General features: G+C 38.8%; 1 protein-coding gene across 1 annotated transcript; it reads right to left on the bottom strand.

Annotated features, from left to right (window-relative positions):
* Positions 1 to 20,861: 20,861 nt before the first annotated feature.
* On the bottom strand, positions 20,862 to 21,879 carry LOC110706500 (GATA zinc finger domain-containing protein 14-like). Its single transcript, XM_021884418.1, has 2 exons — positions 21,100 to 21,879; positions 20,862 to 21,056 (listed from the first exon to the last, which is right to left on the bottom strand). The coding sequence occupies exons 1-2, from the start codon at positions 21,877 to 21,879 to the stop codon at positions 20,862 to 20,864; spliced, it is 975 nt and encodes a 324-aa protein (XP_021740110.1).
* Between the last annotated feature and the right edge of the window lie 3,407 nt (positions 21,880 to 25,286).

Consider the following 25,286-nt stretch of genomic DNA (forward strand, 5'->3'; position numbering starts at 1 on the left):
AACAAGTCAAGCTTGGTCAAGTCAGTTGGTCAACTCAATCATAGTCTATGAGAGTCCCTTTGGCAAATTATTTTTACATGGTGTAGACATCTACTTTTAGCCTCCTCTCCCGAAAGGAAGTGCAATGACGATAAATAAAACCATCTTCGTGTTGGATCAAAGTGAAGAATACTTATGGATAACTGGTTAAGCCACAAAACACAAAAGACTAGCCCAAATGAAAGAAAAAGCCAAAACAAAGGTCCATCTAACTAAACCCGATCATAATTAGGCTTAAGCCCGTGGTTAAAACCTTATAATAACGGATTTAGGAGCGCATAGGTTAAATCTTAGTGCTGCCGCAGAAAAAGCCGCGCACATCTCAAAGAGTCGCGCTTGGCTGCCGCGCGCAAATAATTCAGTTGTGCACGACACCCAACGCAACCTCTAGAGTTGCGCTACGGAAAATATACGGAAAATATAAAATCGAATCTTACTCTAAAGCCGCGCGCAAGAAAATTAGTTACGTTGCCTATAGTAGCGCAACCTAATCACTTGCGCTAGGATGCCGCGCGCAACTCATCCTATTGCGCAAGACACCTGCTGCGGTAGAATGCTCAAAACCCTAAACCTAATCATTCTCTATAAATAAGAGCTTAAAATGAGGCTTAAACAGACAAAAAAATAACCTAAAACTCTGGCGAAATACTTGTGAACTTGTGTAACCTAGCCCCTCTTGTCCAAAACACTCACCCTTTTGATATTTTGTTACTACGGTTGAGTTCCCCAACAAGAAGGAGTCCATAAGTGTTCTAAACGGAGATCTAGCAAAGAGAAGTGGTAAATTCCCAAGCACTTAGTTAAATCACATTTATTTTATTGTTTAAAAGAACCTTAATTAATTAATTAGTGTTGTTTGATCACCTTTCAAATAATTAATTAATCAATTCCACATAGTATCTTGCGTTAAATAAAGATTAGAATTGAATTAAATAATTGTTGGTTGATCACTTAAGCCAAGGAGAATATTGTTTATTTTCTTGTCCTTTTAACGAATTTGTTTAAATAAGAATAACGACATTACGATGTAATTACTACGTGAATTAATATGTAATAAAATCAACTAACATAGTTTTAGGTATCACGTTGCATATATTGTTTAGTGATGAAATTGTAAAAAAGAAAGAGCTAGTAGGGGCCGCACTAGGGCTTGGATAACGATTCCCCTCTAAAAGGAACATTATTTTAGTACCCTCGCTCCCGAACTCATTTTTGGTTTATAGACCAATTTGGGCATGGGTAAACTTATGATCCGTGTTAATTATTCCATGAACTCTACATGGAAGAAAGACATGAACGAGGTTTATGAGTTTTTCCTAAAACTCATTGGCGACTCCCTACTTGTTTCTTACAAAAAAGCGTAATGATAGAATCAATTCTAATTCAAGGTCCCCCAAATAGTCAAGAATTCAAATCCTACTACACCCTAACAAGTGTGAAGACCTAGGCTTTTAAGTGTTCATGGGCATTTAAGGAGAGTACCCCTTACGATGGGATCACCCTTCTTACAGTGGCGACTCCATTGGGCACTTAGAGGTTACATGATAAATTTGTAGTTTTGGTTTAAGGTTTCCAGCACTAGGTTGCCTATGGGTTGTACCGAGAATTAACTTGGATAATCTCTAGTTAGAGAGCGAGACTTGAACGCATAATGTCTTCCTTTTGCACAAGACTAAAAACCAAACAAGCAACATTGCATCATGCATAAGCATAGCACACTTAAACCATTGGGGATTGGCTCAATGACTAGGGATCGCAAACACTAGGCTTCTATCCCGAAATCAATAACTATCATCCCACTCATATCTCCAACAAAATGTTGGGAGGGTGATGTCAGGAGTCAACACGTTGAGTGATTGATTTGTGCGTCGTTTCTTAAGATATGGTACCTTTGGACACCCAAGCCTTTTTGACCTTAGAACGGCATTGCGTGAATCTTGACTTATGGCATGCTTACGTGATTATGTGACTATATGCAACGTGTTAGGATAGTCTTCTTTTTCTTATTTTAGTTTGGTCTAGGTTCCCAATTACGAAGTTGTCTCTTCGTGATTTAGCGTCCTATTCAAAGGATATCATAAAAAAATCAAATAAAAAAAATTAAATAAAAAAAAAGATGACAAAAAAAAAACACGCTCGAATTAAAAAAAAATTCTACGAGCAGGTGGCGTGCGCAACTTAGTAAGTTGCACGACCCCTCCCAGCGCAAGTGATATCGTTGCGCGCGCCCATTGTACGAGTCAATTTTAATTTCTTAAAAAATAAATTGACTCGTCCGAACAATATCTTCATTGAAGAATTTTTAAGGGTGATGTTATCCGTTTGAATACATTTTGCGTCTTTTCTTTTCTTTTTTCTTTTTAAACAAGCATATCGATTTACTTATCCTTTCGTACTATTTTAGGGCCGGTTTCCAAGCTTGGGAAAGAGGACCCCCGGGCACTCGCATTTTACGTTTACCACCCAAAGATCAACCGCTTTCAAACCACTTTTCTTCGACAACTAATTCTAGTCTAAGCTAACAACAATGCCAACCATCAAAGAACTTCAACAAGAGATTCTTCGTTTGAGAGAGGAAAAGGCTCAAGAGGCCGAGGAGAGAAGAATTAAGAAAATAGAAAATGCTGACAAGAAAAATGCTGAAACCTTAGCCTTGCAAGAAAAGATGGAACAAATATCAATAAAAGAAAAGTCGTTGGAGAAGCTAGTTCTTCGTTTTACAATGGGGAACAAGTACTTTGATGCCGAAAAGTTTGCTCCTCCCCCAGGACTTGCTTTACCGGAAAAGTTCGTAGCTATGGACTTGCCAATATTTAAGGTGACCAATAATCCACAAAATCATTTAATATGTTTTACTGGCACTATGGCACTAAAAGGAGTTGATCCTAAGCTTTATACTTTGACTTTTTATTTATCCGTAGACCCAACCGCGAGAGAGTGGTACTATGCGTTAGATCCAAAATTCAAGGCAACATGGGAAGATGTAGTTTCAGATTTCATTACCCAAGATGAAAATAACGTAGAGTTTAAGTCAACATTACGTGTACTCAAGATGCTTAAGCAAGACGACGATGAAGGTTTCCTTTCTTTCTATGGTAGATGGCGAGAAAAGGCGGCCCACCTTGCCCAAAGGCCTCCTGAACTCGAGTTTGTACAAAATTTCATTGACAACTCTCATGAAAAGTACAACAAACATCTACGTTACCTTGGTCTAGACACTTTTCAAAAGGTCTATTATGTGGCTACTAGGATTGAAGATGATCTTGCTAAGGAAAAAGCAAACCAACCTCATCATCATCATCAACCTAAGAATAACTACAAGAAGGGGAATGATGATGCATCATACTTTATTAACGTATTTGCGACTTTCACGCAATACAATAACACAAATCGATATGATGATCCTAGAAAAAGATGGACAAAAGAAAGAAAATTTACTCCATTTCCTGTAAGCTATAAAGAATTGTTAGAAAAATTAAATGAAAAAGGCTTACTTGCGCCACCAGGGCCAACACCTCCCACTCCACCAGAAAGAAGATTTCCTCAATGGAATGGTAGTGCTTACTTTGCTTATCATAGAGGCCATGATATTGAACGTTGCTATGTTTTAAAGCACAAAATGCAAGATTTAGTAGACGATGGGAGAATTCCCATGCCAAAACCTAACTAATACATCCCCCTTAGGGGTGTTTCACATTAATGAGGACTATATGGGAAGTGATAGGTTCAATCCTTTGGACTATATGACACCCATAGGAGAACCTCTATCCACAATACTCATAGGGGAAACTAATGAAGTATGTGGATTATAAGACGACGACTTTCAAGACTTATATGTCTCTAAGTATGCCGTCGTCCCACATCCATCTTGTTTACAAAATGAAACAAATGGAACGCTTGATTGGGATCATTTGTTGGGGAATTCGCAAGACTTATCAAATCTCTTCTTAGATGAACAGTGGCATCAAGCACAACTCATGCAATATCTTGAAATGAAGGCATATCTAAAGCCTCTAGAAGAATTTTGGTTTGTGAGTCCTACAACTAAACCAAATGAGATAGATCATTTAACTTTTGTAGACATTGGGTCAGGTGTAAACGTATGCCCATTACAAACAGCAAAATACCTAGGCCTAAATTAAGGAAAAAGATTTTCAATCAACAACACATAGCATTAGGGCCTATGACAATTCGAGAAGATCGGCTTGTGGAACTGTTAAGCTACCAATTACCACAGGCCCAATTCAAAAGATGGTTGAATTCCATGTTATGGACATAAAACCTACATTTAACATTTTACTTGGACGTCATTAGATACATGAGCTTGGTGCAATACCATCCTCACTTCATCAAATGATTAGGTTGAACTATCAGGGGCTTCCTATGACTATACATGCTTGTCCACTCAAAATAACAATAAATGATCAAACACTCTTAGAAATAAACCATGATAATAATGAAGAGGACATGTGGGGATTCGCCATGGAGCCAATCTTCACAATTAAATGGAAGAAGACTTTGAAGAACCATTCAAGCTAGATGCATATTCCACTCGGATAGTAAACAACATCTTACTCAATAGTGGTTACTTTTCTAGGATGCCTTTGGGAATAGGAATGAAGAAATCTCTCTTACTTCTAGTCCCAATGAAAAGTTTTTCTTTGGATTGGGATATAAACCAACCAAAGAAGAATTGGAGTCTCACGACGCAAAAAACAAAGCACGTAGAGACAATAATAAGAAAGGGATTATCACTTTACTTCCATCCTACCAACAAACCCTTAATGGACAATTTATTAGGGAGGGAGAAGATTACCCATGCTACGACTTTCCAGAACCTTTAGTTTTGGAAGGAATCAAGAAGCCTGGATTTGAAATATTTCATGATTGCTACTTCTTGGATGACGATCTTAGTATCGTTAAATCAAAACACCCAACTCTAGGGTGCTATGATGGGAAAGCATTTAACTTGCTATTTGGCTAGAACAAAATCATGTCCCTACAATGACCAATCAAAACACCATTAAAGATGAAGCTTTTGACCCAACCTCGTTGATCACCCTTTCAAATGAAAATTTTGAGCATGGATGGAGGAAATCTTTCAAATGGACCAATCACAAAGGCGATAAGCTGAAAGTCGTCCCAGGCAAAGGGAAGATGTTTGAAGAATCGGACGATGAATCTATTATAGACTCTAGTGAAGCTGAAAATCTAGGCCTTGTACCCATTACAGAGTCTTTATTTTCTAGTTCTAAGGATGAAGATCCCAAAAAGGATTCTTCTCTTGATGTACTCTCTTTTAATTTTAAAATATGAGCTATATTTCGAATTATATGCCTTCTCTTGAATCTTTCGAATGCTATAACAATTAATCTAATGAAGATGATAACATTAATAAATTGGTTGAACTAATGAATGAACGAGAACAAAAGAACCCTATCATTGAAGAAACTGAAATAGTTAATATAGGAACTAATGAAAATAAAAGAGAAGTCAAAATTGGCTTAAATCTTAATCCGGAAGAGCGATCGACCCTCATATCGACGCTTAAAGAATTCGAAGACATGTTTTCTTGGTCATACAAGGACATGCCTTGAATAGATAGGGAAATTGCGGAACATACCGTTCCCTTGAACCCTACCTCTAAACCAGTAAAACAAAAACTTCGACAAATGAAACCTGATGTCGCATTTAAAATAAAAGAAGAAGTACAAAAACATTTAGACGGAGGTTTTATTCGCATATGTAATTACCCAGAATGGGTAGCGAAAATCGTCCCAGTCCCCAAAAAGGATGGACGAGTTCGCATGTGTGGCGACTTTTGGGACCTTAATAAAGCTAGCCCTAAAGACGATTTTCCTCTACCACATATTGATATATTGGTAGATAACACGGCTGAACATGCGATGTTATCCTTTATGGATGGATACGCAGGATACAACCAAATTTTAATAGCAAAAGAAGACGAAGAAAAGATATGCTTTATTACCCCTTTGGGTACATATTGCTACACAGTCATGCCATTCGGTTTAAAAAATGCAGGAGCTACGTACCAAAGAACGGCTACAACTCTCTTGCATGATATGATGCATAAAAAAATAGAAGTGTATGTGGATGATATGATCGTGAAGTCCAAAGATAGAATGGGACATATAAAAGCTTTACACAAATTTTTCACTCGCATAAAAAAATACAAAATGCGATTGAATCCACAAAAATACACGTTTGGAGTAACTTCTAGCAAGTTACTCGGATACGTAGTAAGCACACGTGGCATCGAGATTGATCCCTCTAAATAAAGGAAATTGTTGACATGCCTCCCCCTTAAATAGAAAAAGAAATCGGGGGATTTCTTGGCAAACTACAATACATTAGTCGATTTATCAACAACTTGACTATGACTTGTGAGCCAATATTTAAAAAATTGAAAAAAGAGGAGAAACATGAATGAGACGGTCAATGCCAAAAGGCCTTTGAGCAAATCAAAGATTATCTCAAAAGTCCACCAATTTTAGCACCACGAGTACCCAAACTACCTCTTAGGCTACACATTACAGTTACAGACACAGCCACATGTGCCATGTTAGCACAAGAGGTAGAAAAAGTCGAGCGTTTATTATATTACATAAGTAAAAAATTCATCCAATATGAAACAAAATATAGCACCTTGGAAAAGACAAGCCTAGCATTAGTGTGGATAACCAAAAAATTATGACATTATATGTTACCACACACTACTCATGTGATTTCCCAACAAAATCCGATAAAGTATTTGATTGAACAACCACCTATACAAGGAAGGATATCTATGTGGTTGGTGGTGATGGCCGAATTTGAGTTAAAATATATTCTTGAAAAATCAATGAAAGGGAAAGTAATTTCCGACTTTCTAGCACAACATCCAATTCAAACAAGTCGTGTATAAACTACTCATCTTCCGGATGAAGAGATTCTCATGACACAAGATAAAAAATGGGTAATGTCTTTTGACGGTGCGTCCAATCAAAAAGGATGTGGCGTAGGAGTGTTACACAAAGTCCAGAGGGAACACATACTCCAATATCTGTTAAATTAGACTTTGAGGTTACTAATAATGCCGTAGAATGTGAAGCGTGCATTATTGGATTAGAAGCAGCAACTAGCATAGGTGTGAAAAAATTAGAGGTATATGGAGACTCCGGTTTGATTATAAATCATATACTAAAAAAATGGAAAATAAAGAACTCCACAATGATATTATACCAGGCACACCTACAGCAACTCATCGAACATTTTGAACATATTAATTTTAAATATCTCCCAAGGGATGATAATCAATTTGCCGATGTGCTAGAAAAATTAGCCTCAATGATTAACATTTCAGATCACTTAAATATGATGCCATTGTGCATTGATAGAAGAGAAGAACCAGCGTATTGCAACGCAATAGAGGAAATAAATGACATCGAAGGAGACAACCCTTGGTATGATCATATCCTCCAATATATTACTCATGGCATATATCCCAAAAATACTTCATCGAAAGACCAACGAGCCTTACGAATAGTTGCGACCCAATATGGTCTAGTAAACGGTTAATTATGCAAAAAAAAGACTTAATGGTCAAAGTTTGTATGTATAGGCCAACCGGAAGCCACACGCCTTATTGAAAATACTCACAAAGGTGTTTGTGGACCTCACATGAATGGTAAAATGCTTTCAAAAATAATTTCACGACAAGGGTACTATTGGTCCACTACGGAACATGATTGCATATAATTATTAAAAAATGTTTAGAGTGCCAAATGTTCGCTAATTTACAACACCTTTTACCATCCGTACCATCCGTACTATAATTGTAAAAGTTTATCCAATAAGAACAGGAGGGCACGAGTACGTATTAGTAGCCATCGATTGCTTCACTAAGTGGATTGAGGTTTCTTCTTACGTGAATATCACATCTAAACATGTTGCAAAGTTTCTCGAACAAAAAATATTTTGTACATATGGAGTTCCACATGAACTAGTTAGTGATCAGGGATCTCAATTCAAAGATGGAGTCGAGACCCTCATAACTCGTTATAAAGTAAAAAATCATCACTCATCCCCATAAAGACCTCAAATGAATGGAGCTGTAGAGTCGGCAATAAAAATATAACAGTAATCATTAAGAAAATTGCAGAAAATTATAAAGACTGACCGAATAAACTACACTTTGCATTATGGGGTTATAGAACGTCTATACAAACATCAATAGGAGTAACTCCATACTCCTTAGTTTTAGGAATGGACGTAGTTCAACCAATCGAGCTGGAAATAACATCCCTATGAAAGGAATGGTGTCCTTCGAACAAGTGTACTATTCCGTTAATGGGTTCAGAATTATTAGAAAGCTAATATATTCAGTGAGGTCAAGTGATCGGAATGCCTAGGTGGAGGCCGCTTCCGATCAGTAATATTAATGAATAATTAATATTACAGCTTAATCTTGACTGAACCCTTCGGTTCACACTCAAGCGTTCAACAAACCGAAACGACGAATTAATTCGGAAGGAATTAATGAGTCGACTGACCAAAATACCCCTAGCATCGGAATGCCCAAGAACCAAGTGCTAAGAGCGTATGGCCTAGCATGGTGGCTAGCATGCGCGCCAAGCCGAGCCTAGGCTGGCTGGTGCGTGCTAGCGCACCCATGCTAGCAACGCAAGGCTAGGCTAGGCGCTGCCTAGTGCGTGCTAGCATGCTAGGCACAGCATTGTGCGCGCAATGGCTAGCAAGCCATGCCGCAACAAGCTGCAGCAGCTAGCACGCTAGGCGCGCCAGCTCGCCACAGCTAGCAGCAGCATGGCTAGGCCATTGCTTGCTGCCTAGCAGCGCTGGCCAAGGCACAAGGCCAGCAGCAGCCCGCACAAGCATGCTGGGCTTGCTGGCTAGCAGCGCCTAGCAGCCCGCATGCGAGTGCTGGGCCTGCTGGGCTTGTTGGGCGTGGCTGCCACGGGCAGCAGCACATGGCAGCCCACCTTGGCTGCCTTGGTGCCCAAGGGTGGGTGCCATGTGGCTTGTGGTCCTTGAGTGTGTGTGGAGTGAGGTGGCCGGTTATGGGAGAGGGAGTGGGGAGCAAGTTTGGTCCCCCCCTTCTTCAAGTGGTCCTCACCTAACCACTCACATGAGCTTGCCACTTGTTGATTTATTACCAGCTTGATTATTAATTTTATTTTAGCTTTAAAATAAAATGGAAAAATCATACTATCCCACATTGATGGGAGAGTAAATGATACTCCCATCATTTCTTATAAATACCCAAGTATGGGCATTGGGAATGATGCTTGAGTAAGAGTTGAAAAAGGCATCACCACTAGTGAAAACTTTTGAACTCAATATAATTACTCGGGTTTTATTGGTCGGGTCTTGCTAACCCCAAGACATTGGACCTAGTCGGTTTTGTTGGTGCGGGTGGACTTCGTTGGAGGTCTCCGTGTAAGCGGGACTTGAAGCTTTCAAGTAAGAGCTTATTTTGGAGCGAAGCACGCGTCAAAGGTAATTAGCTTATCTTAATCTTGTGATTAATTTAATTATGTTTATGGTTTTATTTATTGCGAGTGCGGTCTTGTTTTTGGGTTCGTTTCCGCGGTGAGTCGGACTCACCAAGAACCAACAGCGGTATCGGAGCCTCGCTCGTTTATTTTTAAAATCATAATATTTTCAAGGTGTTTTTATGGCTTAATTTTTCTGGTTTTAAGTTGCTAATTAGATTAGTAACTAGTATTTCCAATTTTACCTCGTATTAGAGCTGTCTTCAGCTCCCGAACCCAGATTTCGACCAAAAAATAGTGAATTTTGGGTGGAAAAGGCGTTCTGGAAATGGTTTTACCCTCTTAGGCCTCGATTTTTTGCCAAAAAACGACCAGAAATGCATTTTTCGAGGGATTTTTCGTTTTGACGGACAATTTTAAGTCTTTCTAACCTTGAAAATTGATTGCATATTTATGGTGGTTATGTATTTGGTTCTTTCCTTAATTTATATGCAATTTTAGACCACTTTAAGCATGATTACTTGGTAGTAATTGGTGCTTGAAAGTTTGGTTTTATTTTTTCACGTAATTGCAAATTAATTGCATTAAGGGTGACATTGTTGTTCTTTGTTGCTTCCAAGTACTAAAGATTCAATCTTTATTTATGATAAGTAATTGAAACTTTGAGTTACTAAATTCCATGAATTTTGGTTAAACTTTGTTTATTTAATCATTTTTTAGTTGATTGGAATCATAAAGTTTAAAACTTGTGATTGAAATTGGTTTATCTTCATATTGGAAGATATAATTTTTCATGGAGTCACAAGTATTAAAGTTGGAGTCTTTATTTAACTTATGTTCATTTTTTCCAACTCCCTTTTATTTTGTCAAAATCTCAAGATTAATTTAAAGTGATTAAATAAATAGTGAGAATTGCCCTAATTTATTTTATTACACCAAGTTAAACCAATTTAATTAAAGAATGGTTCTTGGAAATAAATTTGGTTAATTGCTTTTGGATGAATTATTTAAGTTGGACTTGTAATTTTTCATTTTTCCTCAAAATTAATTCTAAAATTAATTTAGAATTGATTTATAATGTCACACACAAAAAACGATAAATTTCGAAGCATTAGCACCCAACACGAGGCCTAAGAGCCCCGAGCTAGCTCTCGGCCACCTGGGCTGCTCACGCAACCCATATGTGGCTATCGCGGCTGCTGGGCGCTTCGTTCTTAGGTGCGTGGTGTTGTGCGTCTGTGTGTGCGAGGAAGAGCGTGGGCTGCTGCTCGCTGCCAGTAGCATAGCGCGCAGCAGCATAAGGTTGTGTGCGCTGTGCGTGCACAAGCAACAGCATGGCCCAGCAGCAGCATAAGGTTGTGTGCGCTGTGCGTGCTGCTACGCTTGGCTGGGCTGGGCGTGGCGCATGCGAGCACAAGCAGCCCACATGCATGCTTGGTGTTGCGGGGGTGCACATGGGCATACTACGTGCTTGTTGTACGGTACGTACAATCCAATAATTGGCACAATAACCCCGGGTTATTAAGGCGATGCTATTTTAAGGTTAATTTTAGCGTTGCTTAATATGTAAATAAGGGTATTTTTTGGACTCCAAGTCTTAGTGCTAGGCACTTAGACATTTTGGAATTCATAATTTTGCTTAAATTGTCGTTTTAATTATTTTAGTTATTTTGTTTATTTAATTAAAATTTTTGAGGCTAGGCCTCGGATTTTGAGCGACATTTAAAAAATTAATTTTGGCAAATATTTGGGTTCACCGACTTAATTAATTGGATTAGTTAAGTTGAATGCGGAATTTAGTGGGAGCGTCTCTTAGTTATTTCCATAACCGGTTAAAACAACTTTGACTAGTTTAATTAGGCATGTTAATTGGATTAACCACCTAAATTAGTTACTAGTTCTCGCGCGTTTTATGCATTGTTACTTGTTTATCGTTGTAAAATGCATGGGCCATTCACATATAGTGAATGGATGAATGGAATGTAAATTCTCTCACAGGTTTTATGAAATGGCAACTAGTGGGGCCCGATTAGGATAGAAAATAAGGACTGTGATCCGTGATGTATTTTTGTAAATCTAAATACGGTCTGCGAACCGTTGAGTATTTTTGTACCTTAATATTTAGATTAGTCCTAATCGTAGATACTAGCAATTGTAATATTTTGGTAAAGTCTTGAAGACGGGGTTCTTAGAAGACAACGCCATGAAGTTGCAAATGAAGACCTTTTGAAGACTTGAAGATCTCAAGGGGTCATGCTAGTTGCCAAATGCATCTCTATTTATGTTTTCGATATATATTTATGTTTATATATATATGAATTATATGTTAGATGCATGTTTAGGATTTCAAATGTTGAGATGATTAATTAAGTTCACTTAAATCAACCAACATAGAAACCCTAGGTCCCTAAAATATTAAGTAAAACTTGCCATTCCAAAACACACTTACCAACCGAACGAGGGTAGTGGTGGGCTACGCCAAAGCGAGGCATCACTAATTCTCCAAGGAACGTAAGGCATACCGGGTATGCAAGGTGGTTTTGGTTATACTCAACGATATGAGTGATGGAGTCCTAACATGTCATGGCAAAGTGAATAAATTGTTTAGAGAGCATTGGATGCGATGATTTATTCAACCAAGAGTGGCTTGGAGCCATTAGCAAAGCGTTGCTTACCTCAGGAGATTGAGTGTTAAGACAAGCCAAAGCATGCTTAACCACTCTTTGTTTCTTTAGATCTTGGAATTGACTTATTCTCACCTAAAATGGGGACAATCTTTAAAGTGTGAATAAGACGTTTTAAATAAGTTTGATTAAAATGCATGAATTCAATCTTATTTAAGTATAATGAATGGTCTTTCATTTCAAATTCTTTCAATTGTAGAATCATGTCTTCAAATAACTCAAACAACCAATTCTCGTTACGCTCAATTCTCGACAAGGAGAAGCTAAGTGGGCCAAATTTTCTTGATTGGCAAAGGAACTTGCGAATTGTTCTCATGCAAGAGAAAAAGGAATATGTCCTTGATGAGGAAATGCCCGAGGCTCCCAATGAGGAGGTGACTCAAGCTGCCCTAAATCGATGGCAAAGTGCCAATCGAGATGTCAAATGCATTATGTTGGCCACAATGTCTCCTGAGCTTCAAAACACTTTCTTTGAAAAAGAGACGGCTTTTGAGATCATTTCTGAATTGCAGAATATGTTCCAAGAGCAGGCCCGAACTGAAAGGTTTGAAACCCACAGGCAGATCCTTGAGAGCAAGCTCAAGAAAGGAGAGCCAATCAGCCCACATGTACTCAAAATGATTGGATTGTTTGAAAACATCGGAAGGCTTGATGTAGGGTATTCAACCGAGATGGCAATTGACATCATTCTCCACTCGCTACACAAAGGCTATGATCAGTTCAAGATGAACTATAATATTCACAGCATGGAGAAAACCCTCACCGAGCTTCATGGTATGTTGAAGCAAGCTGAGCAAACGCTCAAGGATGAGGGAAAGCATGATATTCTCATGATTAAAAAGGGCAAGCCGTTCAAATTTTCGGGCAAGAAGAAGAAAGGCTTTAAGGGGAAAGGTAAGAAGAAAACTATTCCGCCTAAGTCTAAAGCTACCAAGGATAAGAAGGTAGCATCTTCTAAATCTGATTCCGAATGTTTCTACTGTAAGAAGAAGGGACATTGGAAGAGAGATTGCCTCAAGTTCAAGGAAGATAAGAAGAACGGAACCGTTGCTTCTGAATCAGGTATATTCTTATAGACTTTAACTTCACTAGCTTAACATCATGGGTATTAGATACCGGATGTGGCTCACACCTTTGTTCCAATTCTCAGGGACTAAGGAACGCTAGAAAGCTAGAGAAGGGAGAGATTGAACTCCGGGTCGGCAATGGAGCCAGAATTGGTGTCGTATCCGTAGGAACTCTCAGTTTGTCTTTTCCCACCGGGCTAGTTTTGGAACTCGATAATGTTTATTATGTTCCTAACATTACCAAAAACATTATTTCAATTTCGGCGTTGGACGCCAAAGGTTTTGAATTTCGAGTAAAGGACAATGAATGTTCATTTTATCTCGATAATGTTTTATATGGTATTGCACATTCTGAAAATGGCCTTTATGTGCTTTCTTTAGACAAACAAGTTTATAATGTGAATAATGATACCGAAAGATCTAAGACCATAGAGTCAAATCAGACTTACTTGTGGCATTGTCGTCTTGGCCACATCAACATCAAACGCATTAAGAAACTTCTACAAGAAGGTGTTCTTGACTCTTTCGATTTAGAATCGTTTGGGAATTGCGAGGGATGTCTATTAGGCAAGATGATTAAACAGCCATTCTCCAAGTTGGGAGAAAGGGAAAGTGACTTATTGGGTCTTATACATACCGATGTATGTGGACCAATGAGCTCAACCACAAGAAATGGACATCGATATTTCATCACCTCCACAGACGACTATAGTAGATATGGCTATGTCTACCTCATGTCGCATAAATCTGGATCATTTGAAAAGTTCAAATAATTTCAGAGTGAAGTTGAAAATCAGCTTGGCAAGAAAATCAAAGCCCTTCGATCAGATCGAGGTGGTGAATACTTGAGCCAAGAATTCGATGACCATCTAAAAGAAAAGGGTATACTTTCAGAATTGACACCTCCGGGAACACCTCAATGGAACGGAGTATCCGAAAGGAGAAATCGGACCTTGTTAGACATGGTACGATCAACAATGGGTCTTAGTGATCTTCCTATCTCTTTCTAGGGACACGCACTTCTAACTACGACACTAACACTGAACCGTGCTCCATCAAAAGCTGTAGAAAAGACTCCATATGAATTATGGATGAAGAAACCTCCCAGGTTATCTTTTCTAAAGATATGGGGATGCGAAGCATATGTCAAGAATTTGATTTCTGACAAACTTCATCCCAAATCTGATAAGGTTTAATTTGTGGGCTACCCAAAAGAAACCAAAGGGTATTACTTCTACAACAAATCGGAGAACAAAGTGTTTGTTGCTCGTGATGGTGTCTTTTTGGAGAAGGAGCACCTTTCCAAAATGACAAGTGGGAGGAAAATCGAACTCGACAAAGTTCGTGAGGATGAGTAACAAAATCATAATAACAGTCAAAGTGCTCAAACAACATCTGTTGACGCAGGTCAAAATGATCAAAATGTGCAAAGTCGAATCGACAATGCAAATGCTCAATCCATTACCCTACGTAGGTCTCAGAGGCCGAGATCTCAACATGATAGATATCTTGGTTTAGTATTAACCGAGAATCAGGACATCCTGATTATGGATGGAGATGAACCGGCAACCTACAAGCAAGCAATGGCAAGCACCGACTCTGCTAAATGTCAAGAGGCCATGAGATCTGAAATGGATTCCATGTTTGAAAATCAAGTCTGGGACTTGGTTGACTTACCCGAAGGTTATACACCTATCGGATGTAAGTGGATTTTCAAGTTGAAAACCGACAAAGATGGAAATGTATTCATTTACAAAGCTAGATCAAAAGGTTACAGACAAGTTCATGGTATTGATTACGATGAAACCTTTTCACCAGTCGCAATGCTTAAATCCGTTCGGATCCTCCTAGCGATTGCTGCATATTACAATTATGAAATATGGCAGATGGACGTCAAAACCGCCTTCCTTAATGGTTATTTGGAAGAAACTGTGTATATGACACAACCTGAAGGTTTTGTTGACCAAAACAATGCGAAGAAACTGTGTATATGACACAACCTGAAGGTTTTGTTGACCAAAACAATGCTAGGAAAGTTTGTAAGCTTAAGAAGTCCATTTATGGACTAAAACAAGCAAGCAGAAGTTGGAATCTGCGATTCGATGAAGCCATTAGTAAGTTTGGTTTTATCATGAATCCAGATGAATCTTGTGTTTACAAGAAGGTTAGTGGGAGTGACATCGCCTTCCTAGTCTTATATGTCGATGACATATTGCTCATTGGAAACAGCATTCCGTTGTTAGAGTCTGTAAAGGCCTGGCTTGGAAAGTGCTTCACAATGAAAGACTTGGGAGACGCTCAGTACATACTAAGCATCAAGATCTATAGGGATAGATCGAAAAGGATGATTGAATTGAGTCAGAATACTTATATTGATAAGGTACTTTCTCAATTTGGCATGGAGGAGGCCAAGAAAGGTCACCTGCCAATGTCACATGGCATAACCCTAAGCAAGAAGCAGTGTCCACAGACACTTGATGAGCGGGTAAGAATGAATCAGATTCCATATGCTTTGCTTATTGGATCGATCATGTATGTCATGATATGTACTAGGCCAGATGTATCGTATGCCTTGAGTGCTACGAGTCGTTACCAATCAGACCTAGGAGAGACGCATTGGACTGCGGCCAAAAATATCCTGAAGTACCTGAAAAGGAACAAGGATAAATTCCTGGTGTATGGTGGTGCAGAGGATTTAGTTGTGGATGGTTATACCGACGCAAGCTTCCAGACAGACAGAGACAATTTCAAATCGCAATCTGGATATGTGTTCTGTCTAAATGGAGGGGCGTTTAGTTGGAAGAGCGCAAAGCAGAGTACAACTGCAGATTCTACAACTGAAGCCGAATACTTAGCAGCTGCTGAAGCAGCTAAGGAGGCTGTTTGAATTCGTAAGTTCGTTGGTGAACTTGATGTTATACCCTCTATAAAGGGTCCAATAGCCCTCTATTGTGACAAAATGGAGTTATTGCTCAGGCCAGAGAGCCTAGGGAACATCAGAAGGTCAAACATGTCAAGCGGCGATTTCACATGATTTAAGAATGGAAATCAGAGGGTGAAATCAGAATTTGAAAATTTGGAACGGATGACAATGTAGCCGATCCACTTACTAAACCTTTGCCTCAAGTGAAGCACAACAAGCACGTTGAGGCAATGGGAATCAAGCATGTAGGAGACTGGCTTTGATTTCCTTGTTTAGTTTTTTAGTTAATTTTGAGAAAAATAAATGTAAGACGCTAAGGAAAACCATTCAAGTTTTGGAGTAATATAAAATTTCATGCAATATTTTATTACTCCGTTATGCTATTTAATTGTGGTTTAGGATTAAATAATGAGTCCATTCGATTCTAAGAATATTCAAAATAGGGTATCAACACCAGTCTTGGTAAGGAAACACCTATTAAGTGAACATTGAATATTGTAATCGAAAATTATCCCTAATCAAGGTCATTTAAACAATGGACGATTAATGACCGATTGAGATTAGTGTGTAGTTTGATTTATAGCACCGTTTCATGTGCTACAAGGACATGATTGTCATAAATCATTTGCACAGGTATTGGTTTAGAACCATACTGGATCGACCTATGAGAATACTTTAAGAAATTAAAAAATTTGTCATAAGTATACTTCTCATTATGGCTATCGGAACCTATTTCCTCGACCATGAGTATTGTGAGTTCTCTTGTTTGAGTACTAGTTCGCTTTGATGTTGTCAAACGTCTGCCGTAATAGGGGATTATAACGGAAACACTCGGGCGACTAGGTCCTCTCAGTAAGAGAAGCTACATTACAAGACTGGGAATGTCCCCCTACTAAAATAGGGAAGATGTCTCTGTTGTACACAAGGCCTCTAGAAGAGCGAGACTGTAAAATGCATGGTCGTGCTCGGATGGATTTTAGAAATCATCTGTTTATTGACATTCGGACTCGAAATCGAGAAACACTTCTAGACGTAATAAGGATGACAAAATAAATCTTACCTTATAGTTCATGAAGAGACATTAAGAGACATAGGAAAAAGGTTGTACACAAAATGCACACTTGTCCGGAAGGACAAGTGGGAGATTGAAAGGAATGGTGTCCTTCGAACAAGTGTACTATTCCGTTAGTGGGTTCAAAATTATTAGAAAGCTAATATATTCAGTGAGCGTCGGAAGTCGAGTCGAAAAATAGTGAAAGACGAGACGAGAAATAGTAATAAATCAACAAAAGACCAAAATACCCTAGCATCGGAATGCCCAAGCAAACTGAGTGCTAAGGGCGTATGGCCTAGCATGGTGGCTAGCATGCGCACCAAGCCAAGCCTAGGCTGGCTGGTGCGTGCTAGCGCACCCATGCTAGCATCGCAAGGCTAGGCGCTGCCTAGTGCGTGCTAGCATGCTAGGCACAGCATTGTGCGCGCAATGGCTAGCAAGCCATGCCGCAACAAGCTGCAGCAGCTAGCACGCTAGGCGCGCCAGCTCGCCACAGCTAGCAGCAGCATGGCTAGGCCATTGCTTGCTGCCTAGCAGCGCTGGCCAAGGCACAAGGCCAGCAGCAGCCCGCACAAGCATGCTGGGCTTGCTGGCCCGCATGCGAGTGCTGGGCCTGCTGGGCTTGTTAGGCGTGGCTGCCACGGACAGCAGCACATGGCAGCCCACCTTGGCTGCCTTGGTGCCCAAGGGTGGGTGCCATGTGGCTTGTGGTCCCTGAGTGTGTGTGGAGTGAGGTGGCCGGTTATGGGAGAGGGAGTGGGGAGCAAGTTTGGTCCCCCCCTTCTTCAAGTGGTCCTCACCTAACCATTCACATGAGCTTGCCACTTGTTGATTTATTACCAGCTTGATTATTAATTTTATTTTAGCTTTAAAATAAAATGGAAAAATCATACTATCCCACATTGATGGGAGAGTAAATGATACTCCCATCATTTCTTATAAATACCCAAGATGGGCATTGGGAATGATGCTTGAGTAAGAGTTGAAAAAGGCATCACCAGTAGTGAAAACCTTTGAACTCAATATAATTACTCGGGTTTTATTGGTCGGGTCTTGCTAACCCCAAGACATTGGACCTAGTCGGTTTTGTTGGTGCGGGTGGACTTTGTTGGAGGTCTCCGTGTGAGCGAGACTTGAAGCTTTCAAGTAAGAGTTCATTTTGGAGCGAAGCACGCGTCAAAGGTAATTAGCTTATCTTAATCTTGTGATTAATTTAATTATGTTTATGGTTTTATTTATTGCGAGTGCGGTCTTGTTTTTGGGTTTATTTCCGCAGTGAGTCGGACTCACCAAGAACCAACAGCGGTATTGGAGCCTCGCTCGTTTATTTTTAAAATCATAATATTTTCAAGGTGTTTTTATGGCTTAATTTTTCTGGTTTTAAGTTGCTAATTAGATTAGTAACTAGTTTTTTCCAATTTTACCTCGTATTAGAGCTGTCTTCAGCTCCCGAACCCAGATTTTGACCCAAAAATAGTGAATTTTGGGTGGAAAAGGCGTTCTGGAAATGGTTTTACCCTCTTAGACCTCGATTTTTAGCCAAAAAACGACCAGAAATGCATTTTTCGAGGGATTTTTCGTTTTGACGAAAAATTTTAAGTCTTTCTAACCTTGAAAATTGATTGCATATTTATGGTGGTTATGTATTTGGTTCTTTCCTTAATTTATATGCAATTTTAGACCACTTTAAGCATGATTACTTGGTAGTAATTGGTGCTTGAAAGTTTGGTTTTATTTTTTCACGTAATTGCAAATTAATTGCATTAAGGGTGACATTGTTGTTCTTTGTTGCTTCCAAGTACTAAAGATTCAATCTTTATTTATGATAAGTGATTGAAACTTTGAGTTACTAAATTCCATGAATTTTGGTTAAACTTTGTTGATTTAATCATTTTTTAGTTGATTGGAATCATAAAGTTTAAAACTTGTGATTGAAATTGGTTTATCTTCATATTGGAAGATATAATTTTTCATGGAGTCACAAGTATTAAAGTTGGAGTCTTTATTGAACTTATGTTCATTTTTTCCAACTCCCTTTTATTTTGTCAAAATCTCAAGATTAATTTAAAGTGATTAAATAAATAGTGAGAATTGCCCTAATTTATTTTATTACACCAAGTTAAACCAATTTTATTAAAGAATGGTTCTTGGAAATAAATTTGGTTAATTGCTTTTGGATGAATTATTTAAGTTAGACTTGTAATTTTTCATTTTTCCTCAAAATTAATTCTAAAATTAATTTAGAATTGATTTATAATGTCACACACAAAAATCGATAATTTTCGAAGCATTAGCACGCAACACGAGGCCTAAGAGCCCCGAGCTAGCTCTCGGCCAGCTGGGCTGCTCACGCAACCCATATGTGGCTGTCGAGGCTGCTGGGCGCTTCGTTCTTAGGTGCGTGGTGCTGTGCGTCTGTGTGTGTGAGGAAGGGCGTGGGCTGCTGCTCGCTGCCAGCAGCAAGCAGCAGCATGGCGCAGCGGCAACATAAGGTTGTGCGCGCTGTGCGTGCTGCTACGCTTGGCTGGGCTGGGCGTGGCGCATGCGAGCACAAGCAGCCCACATGCATGCTTGGTGTTGCGGGGGTGCGCATGGGCATACTACGTGCTTGTTGTACGGTACGTACAATCCCATAATTGGCACAATAACCCCGGGGTATTAAGGCGATGCTATTTTAAAGTTAATTTTAGCGTTGCTTAATATGTAAATAAGGGTATTTTTTGGACTCCAAGTCTTAGTGCTAGGCACTTAGACATTTTGGAATTCGTAATTTTGCTTAAATTGGCGTTTTAATTATTTTAATTATTTTGTTTATTTAATTAAAATTTTTGAGGCTAGGCCTCGGATTTTGAGCGACATTTGCAAAATTAATTTTGGCAAATATTTGGGTTCACTGACTTAATTAATTGGATTAGTTAAGTTGGATGCGAAATTTAGTGGGAGCGTCTCTTAGTTATTTCCATAACCGGTTTAAACAACTTTGACTAGTTTAATTGGCGTGTTAATTGGATTAACCACCTAGATTAGTTACTAGTTCTCGCGCGTTTTATGCATTGTTTCTTGTTTATCGTTGTAAAATGTATGGGCCATTCAGAGATAGTGAATGGATGAATGGAATGTAAATTCTCTCACAGGTTTTATGAAATGGAAACTAGTGGGGCCCGATTAGGATAGAAAATACGGACTGTGATCCGTGATGTATTTTTGTAAATCTAAATACGGTCTGCGAACTGTTGAGTATTTTTGTACCTTAATATTTAGATTAGTCCTAATCGTAGATACTAGCAATTGTAATATTTTGGTCAAGTCTTGAAGACGGGGTACTTAGAAGACAACGCCATGAAGTTGCAAATGAAGACCTTTTGAAGACTTGAAGATTTCAAGGGGTCATGCTAGTTGCCAACTTGTAAGTATTGAACTTTTGGGGATATGGAAGTCTTGGTTTGAAATCCTCATCTTGTTTCCTCTATTTTCAACACTCTTCTCATTATAATTCTCAATCACCTTGCTAGACACATCACTCTTCTTTTTCTCTTGATTTTCCTCCTTGCTCACACTTCTTGACACATTATTCTCTTTTTCCTAACATGAATCACTCATCCTCTCATCTTCCTCATTCTCCCTAGAAACTCTCTCATCAAGCACTTTCCCACTCCTTGTGGTGATGGAATACATGGGTTTCTTAGGTTCAACTCCTCGTGAAGGTAAAGAAGAAGGGATAGCATTCACACTCTCTTTCAAGGTGTTAGTCAATTGAGCGATTTGTGTTTCAAGCATCTTTTTGTGTTTCATCATTTCGTTAAACTATTATTTCACTCACCGCCATGTAAGTGTTCAAAATCTTTGTTTGGTTCTCGATGATCTTTTCCAAGGTAGTCTTGAAATTTGAAGGTTGAGCATAGAAATTCTTACCATTTCCTTGGGTCTTTGGAGAAAATCCAGGTGGGGGTCCCCTTTGGTTGTTAATTTTAAAATTCCCCTGATTTTGATTATTCCAATTACCCCAGTTTTGGCATTGACCTTGATTTTGATTATTATAACCTTGATTGTTATAGTTACCTCGGAAATTTTGGTTTCCTTGGTTTCTATAGCCACCATTGTTGTAATTGTCAAAATTACCTTGTTGGTGAGCATTTCTATTCCCAAAATTCCTTGGACCATCAAACCTTGGTCCATTGTTGTTATATGAAACAAAGCTCACTTGATCATACTCATTGGTCTCACCTTCATCATAACTCTCAAATGCATGTGGACAACTAGAAGAATCGTGGTTATAAGACCCACAAACATCGCAAAACACACATCCACTTGGAATATTATTTGAAGTTGAAAGAGGAGTAGAGTTAGAAGATATACCTCTCCCCTTATTGTGGAAGGAAAGAATAGGTGCTTGTGAGGAAGCACTCTTAAGTTTTGCTTTTATTGAGGTCACCTCCTTTCCCAAATTTGATATGTTTGAGGACAATTTATTGATGGCATTGAGATGGTCGATTGAATAGAACGCTGAACCACTCTTGCTCGTCGGCTCTCTCTCACCTTCTTGCCAATCCATATGGTATCTCACCACTTCCTCAATTAAATCCATAACTTCTTCCTTCATTTTATTCATGATAGGGCCATCGGCACCGACATCAAAACAAGATTGGACTTGTGGACTCAATTCTCCATAGAAAATTTTATTGATTTGGTATGTTGGAATCCCATGATGAGGACATTATCGTTGGTACTCCTTGTACCTTTCCCACGCCTCATAAAGACTCTTGCTCGGCTTTTGTTTCAAATTTTGAATGAGGGATCTCGCCTCGGCCGTTTTCTTTTGGGGGTAGAAACGTGATAGGAATTCCTTTGTAACTTCATCCAAAGTCCTCAAAGAATTAGGCTTCACCTCCTTATCCAACCATTCTAAAGAACGCCCAATAAGCGAGAAGGGAAAAAGCTTTAGGCAAATGAATTCTTGAGAAACCTCGTTGACCTTGATTGTATTGCAATATTTCTCGAATTCTTTAGGCGGTTGAGAGGGATCTTATGCTTAGAACCACTATATTGTCTCCTCTCAATCAAAGTGATCATTGCCGGCCTTATCTCAAAATCATTTGTCGGTGTCGTTAGTGGAACAATCCCACTTTCAAATCTATAGGCTCGCTTGGACTTGAAGAATGATTAGCAACCCTTATCCTTGTTATGGTTCTCTCAATTTTCAGATTAAATGGCACTAGAGTTCGTCCTCTTGCCCTACACATACAAAAACTCAAAGCAAATATCAATAGCACGGCTATAAATGTAGCCCAAAAGAAAGATAAATCTTTTTGTATTTTTCAAATAAATGAAATAGCCTCAAACAACAATACCAATCACCATGTCATCCCTGGCAACGGCGCCATTTTTGATGCAGGGTAAACCTAGGTCGTCGGGGTCTAGATTTCTCGGCCAAAACAATATTCATAAAACTAAACCAACCCGATGTATAGGGTAAGTCTAGGTCGAATCCCAAGGTAGAATTAAATATCAAACACTAGGGAACTTAGGATCCACATGCTTTTTAACAATCTTGTTAATTCGGGAGGATTCAATCAATAAAGCGGTGCGAGGGAAAATAGAAGAAGCAATCATAATCACTGGAAAGGCTATTTCCTATGGCCAAGCTAGATTTCTTTACAAATGACTTCAATAGGAAAATCACAAATCGAGATCAAACAATAATAATAGCACTCAAATCAATTGTTCGTGTCATTGAAGGCTATAATGTAATCTAACATGATCCTAAAGTTTAGCTACTCTTTTTCAAACCAAGCACATGCACTAGTTACATTAACCAATTTAATCACATCAACAATTCAATCAAAAGCCCTAAATTAGCATTAAATTATCACCAAAACATGCTTTACCACATTCCTAAGATAATCAACTACTAACTTATCATGGTGAAATTGAAATGCAATAAAAAAGAAAATATCAATCTAATAATCAACATTGTAATTCAACTTCAACAATCAAATTCAAGCTAAACATAGAAATTCAACAATATAACAAAATCAAACATCAAATTGCATTGAAAAGTAAAGAATTCATATAAAACTTTGATCAATATCAAAGAGGTATGAAGATCTCAATAGAACACTCATCAATTATCAAGCCTCTCTCTCTAGAATCTAAGGACAATACCACAAAATAAAGAGTTTTTCTCTCTAAAAATCAAATCAAGTCTAATTCTCATTCTTTCTCCCAAAAACCTCTCTCTCAATAAATCTAGCTAATTCTATTTATCGCAAAACTAACTATAAGGAAGTTAGTTAGACGTTCCAAACATAATGTCAAAGATCGCGGCCCCTCTCAAGTATGTGCGGCCGCTATAAAAAGGGTACGGGGCAGGGAGAAGGAAGGGGCGCGGCCGCTCCACTGTTGCGCATAAGCCTGGCGCGGCCGCTCCTCTCTCGTGAGCGCCCGCGCAGCTGGAGCATAGGAAGTCCTTTGGTGAGGCCGAGCTTGTCCTCGCAAGTTACGGATGAGCCATGATGCAATAGGCGGTAAATTGAGAACTTCTTGGTGGGTTCGACACTACTCCTTCATGCCGTGTGAGCATGAAGGCGCAACTTAAATGACCAAGCTCTTGAAATCCTTTGCTCTTGGGCTTCAAATGGAGAAACGGGACCTCTCTCTTCACTTGAAAACTCAAATGTGAATACACTTGAGATTCTAAAAGCTCGCCAACATCTTGTAAACAAGAAAAGCAAGAGAGAGGCCTCGTTTCTCCATATAAGAAAATGCAAAATATAAAAGAAAATCAAGAAAATAAGAAAACTTCTAAGGAAATAGCAAAGTAAGGAAAATGTAAGTAAAACAAGAAAAAAAAGAGTAAAAAGAGATACAAAAATCATATAAAATCTTCTTAAAAGAAGCCAAATGAGTGCCATAAATGACACTCATCACTAAGCACTATTCATTGTTTCATGCATCGCATATCGTGATTAACTCCTTGACCAAAGCAACATTCATTATGCAATACACATCAATCACTTCATCTCTATATGCGCTTTGCCTCAAGACCTAAGTGACGTTCAAGATCGTTTCTTTACACCATATATGATGCTTAGATACCTGACCTAAGTTGATTCATCTATCATGTCACATGATGTAATTGTCCTTAGCCTCCTAACCTAAGAACATGCATCATGCATACATTATCTTCAAGAAAAGCAATTCAATCCCTGCGATTCATTTCGTCTTGCTCAATAAGGAAGTTAAAAACTTATTCCCTTTTTCATGTCATTTATGTCGGGGAATTTGAAAAACTTTTTATAAATTTTCTCATCAAGGGAAGTTCGAAAATAAAAGTTCAGTTTTCACGCCTTTTTTTTCGTGAGAAAGTCATGACAAAAAGGGAAAATTTTTGCTTTTGCATTTTCGGTTCCTTGTGTCTGCACACATACACACCATATACACACATAACCACAAGTTATACACATATCATGTTATAACAAGTCAAGCTTGGTCAAGTCAGTTGGTCAACTCAATCATAGTCTATGTGAGTCCCTTTGGCAAATTATTTTTACATGGTGTAGACATCTACTTTTGGCCTCCTCTCCCGAAAGGAAGTGCAATGACGATAAATAAAACCATCTTCGTGTTGGATCAAAGTGAAGAATACTTATGGATAACTGGTTAAGCCACAAAACACAAAAGACTAGCCCAAATGAAAGAAAAAGCCAAAACAAAGGTCCATCTAACTAAAGCCGATCATAATTAGGCTTAATCCCGTGGTTAAAACCTTATAATAACGGATTTAGGAGCGCATAGGTTAAATCTTAGTGCTGCCGCAGAAAAAGTCGCGCATATCTCAAAGAGTCGCGCTTGGCTGCCGCGCGCAAATAATTTAGTTGTGCATGACACCCAACGCAGCCTCTAGAGTTGCGCTACGGAAGATTCAGAATTATACGGAAAATATAAAATCGAACCTTACTCTAAAGCCGCGCGCAAGAAAATTAGTTACGTTGCCTATAGCAGCGCAAC

Source organism: Chenopodium quinoa, unplaced genomic scaffold (assembly GCF_001683475.1).
Source record: "Chenopodium quinoa cultivar QQ74 unplaced genomic scaffold, ASM168347v1, whole genome shotgun sequence".
NCBI classification, from domain to species: Eukaryota; Viridiplantae; Streptophyta; class Magnoliopsida; order Caryophyllales; family Amaranthaceae; genus Chenopodium; species Chenopodium quinoa.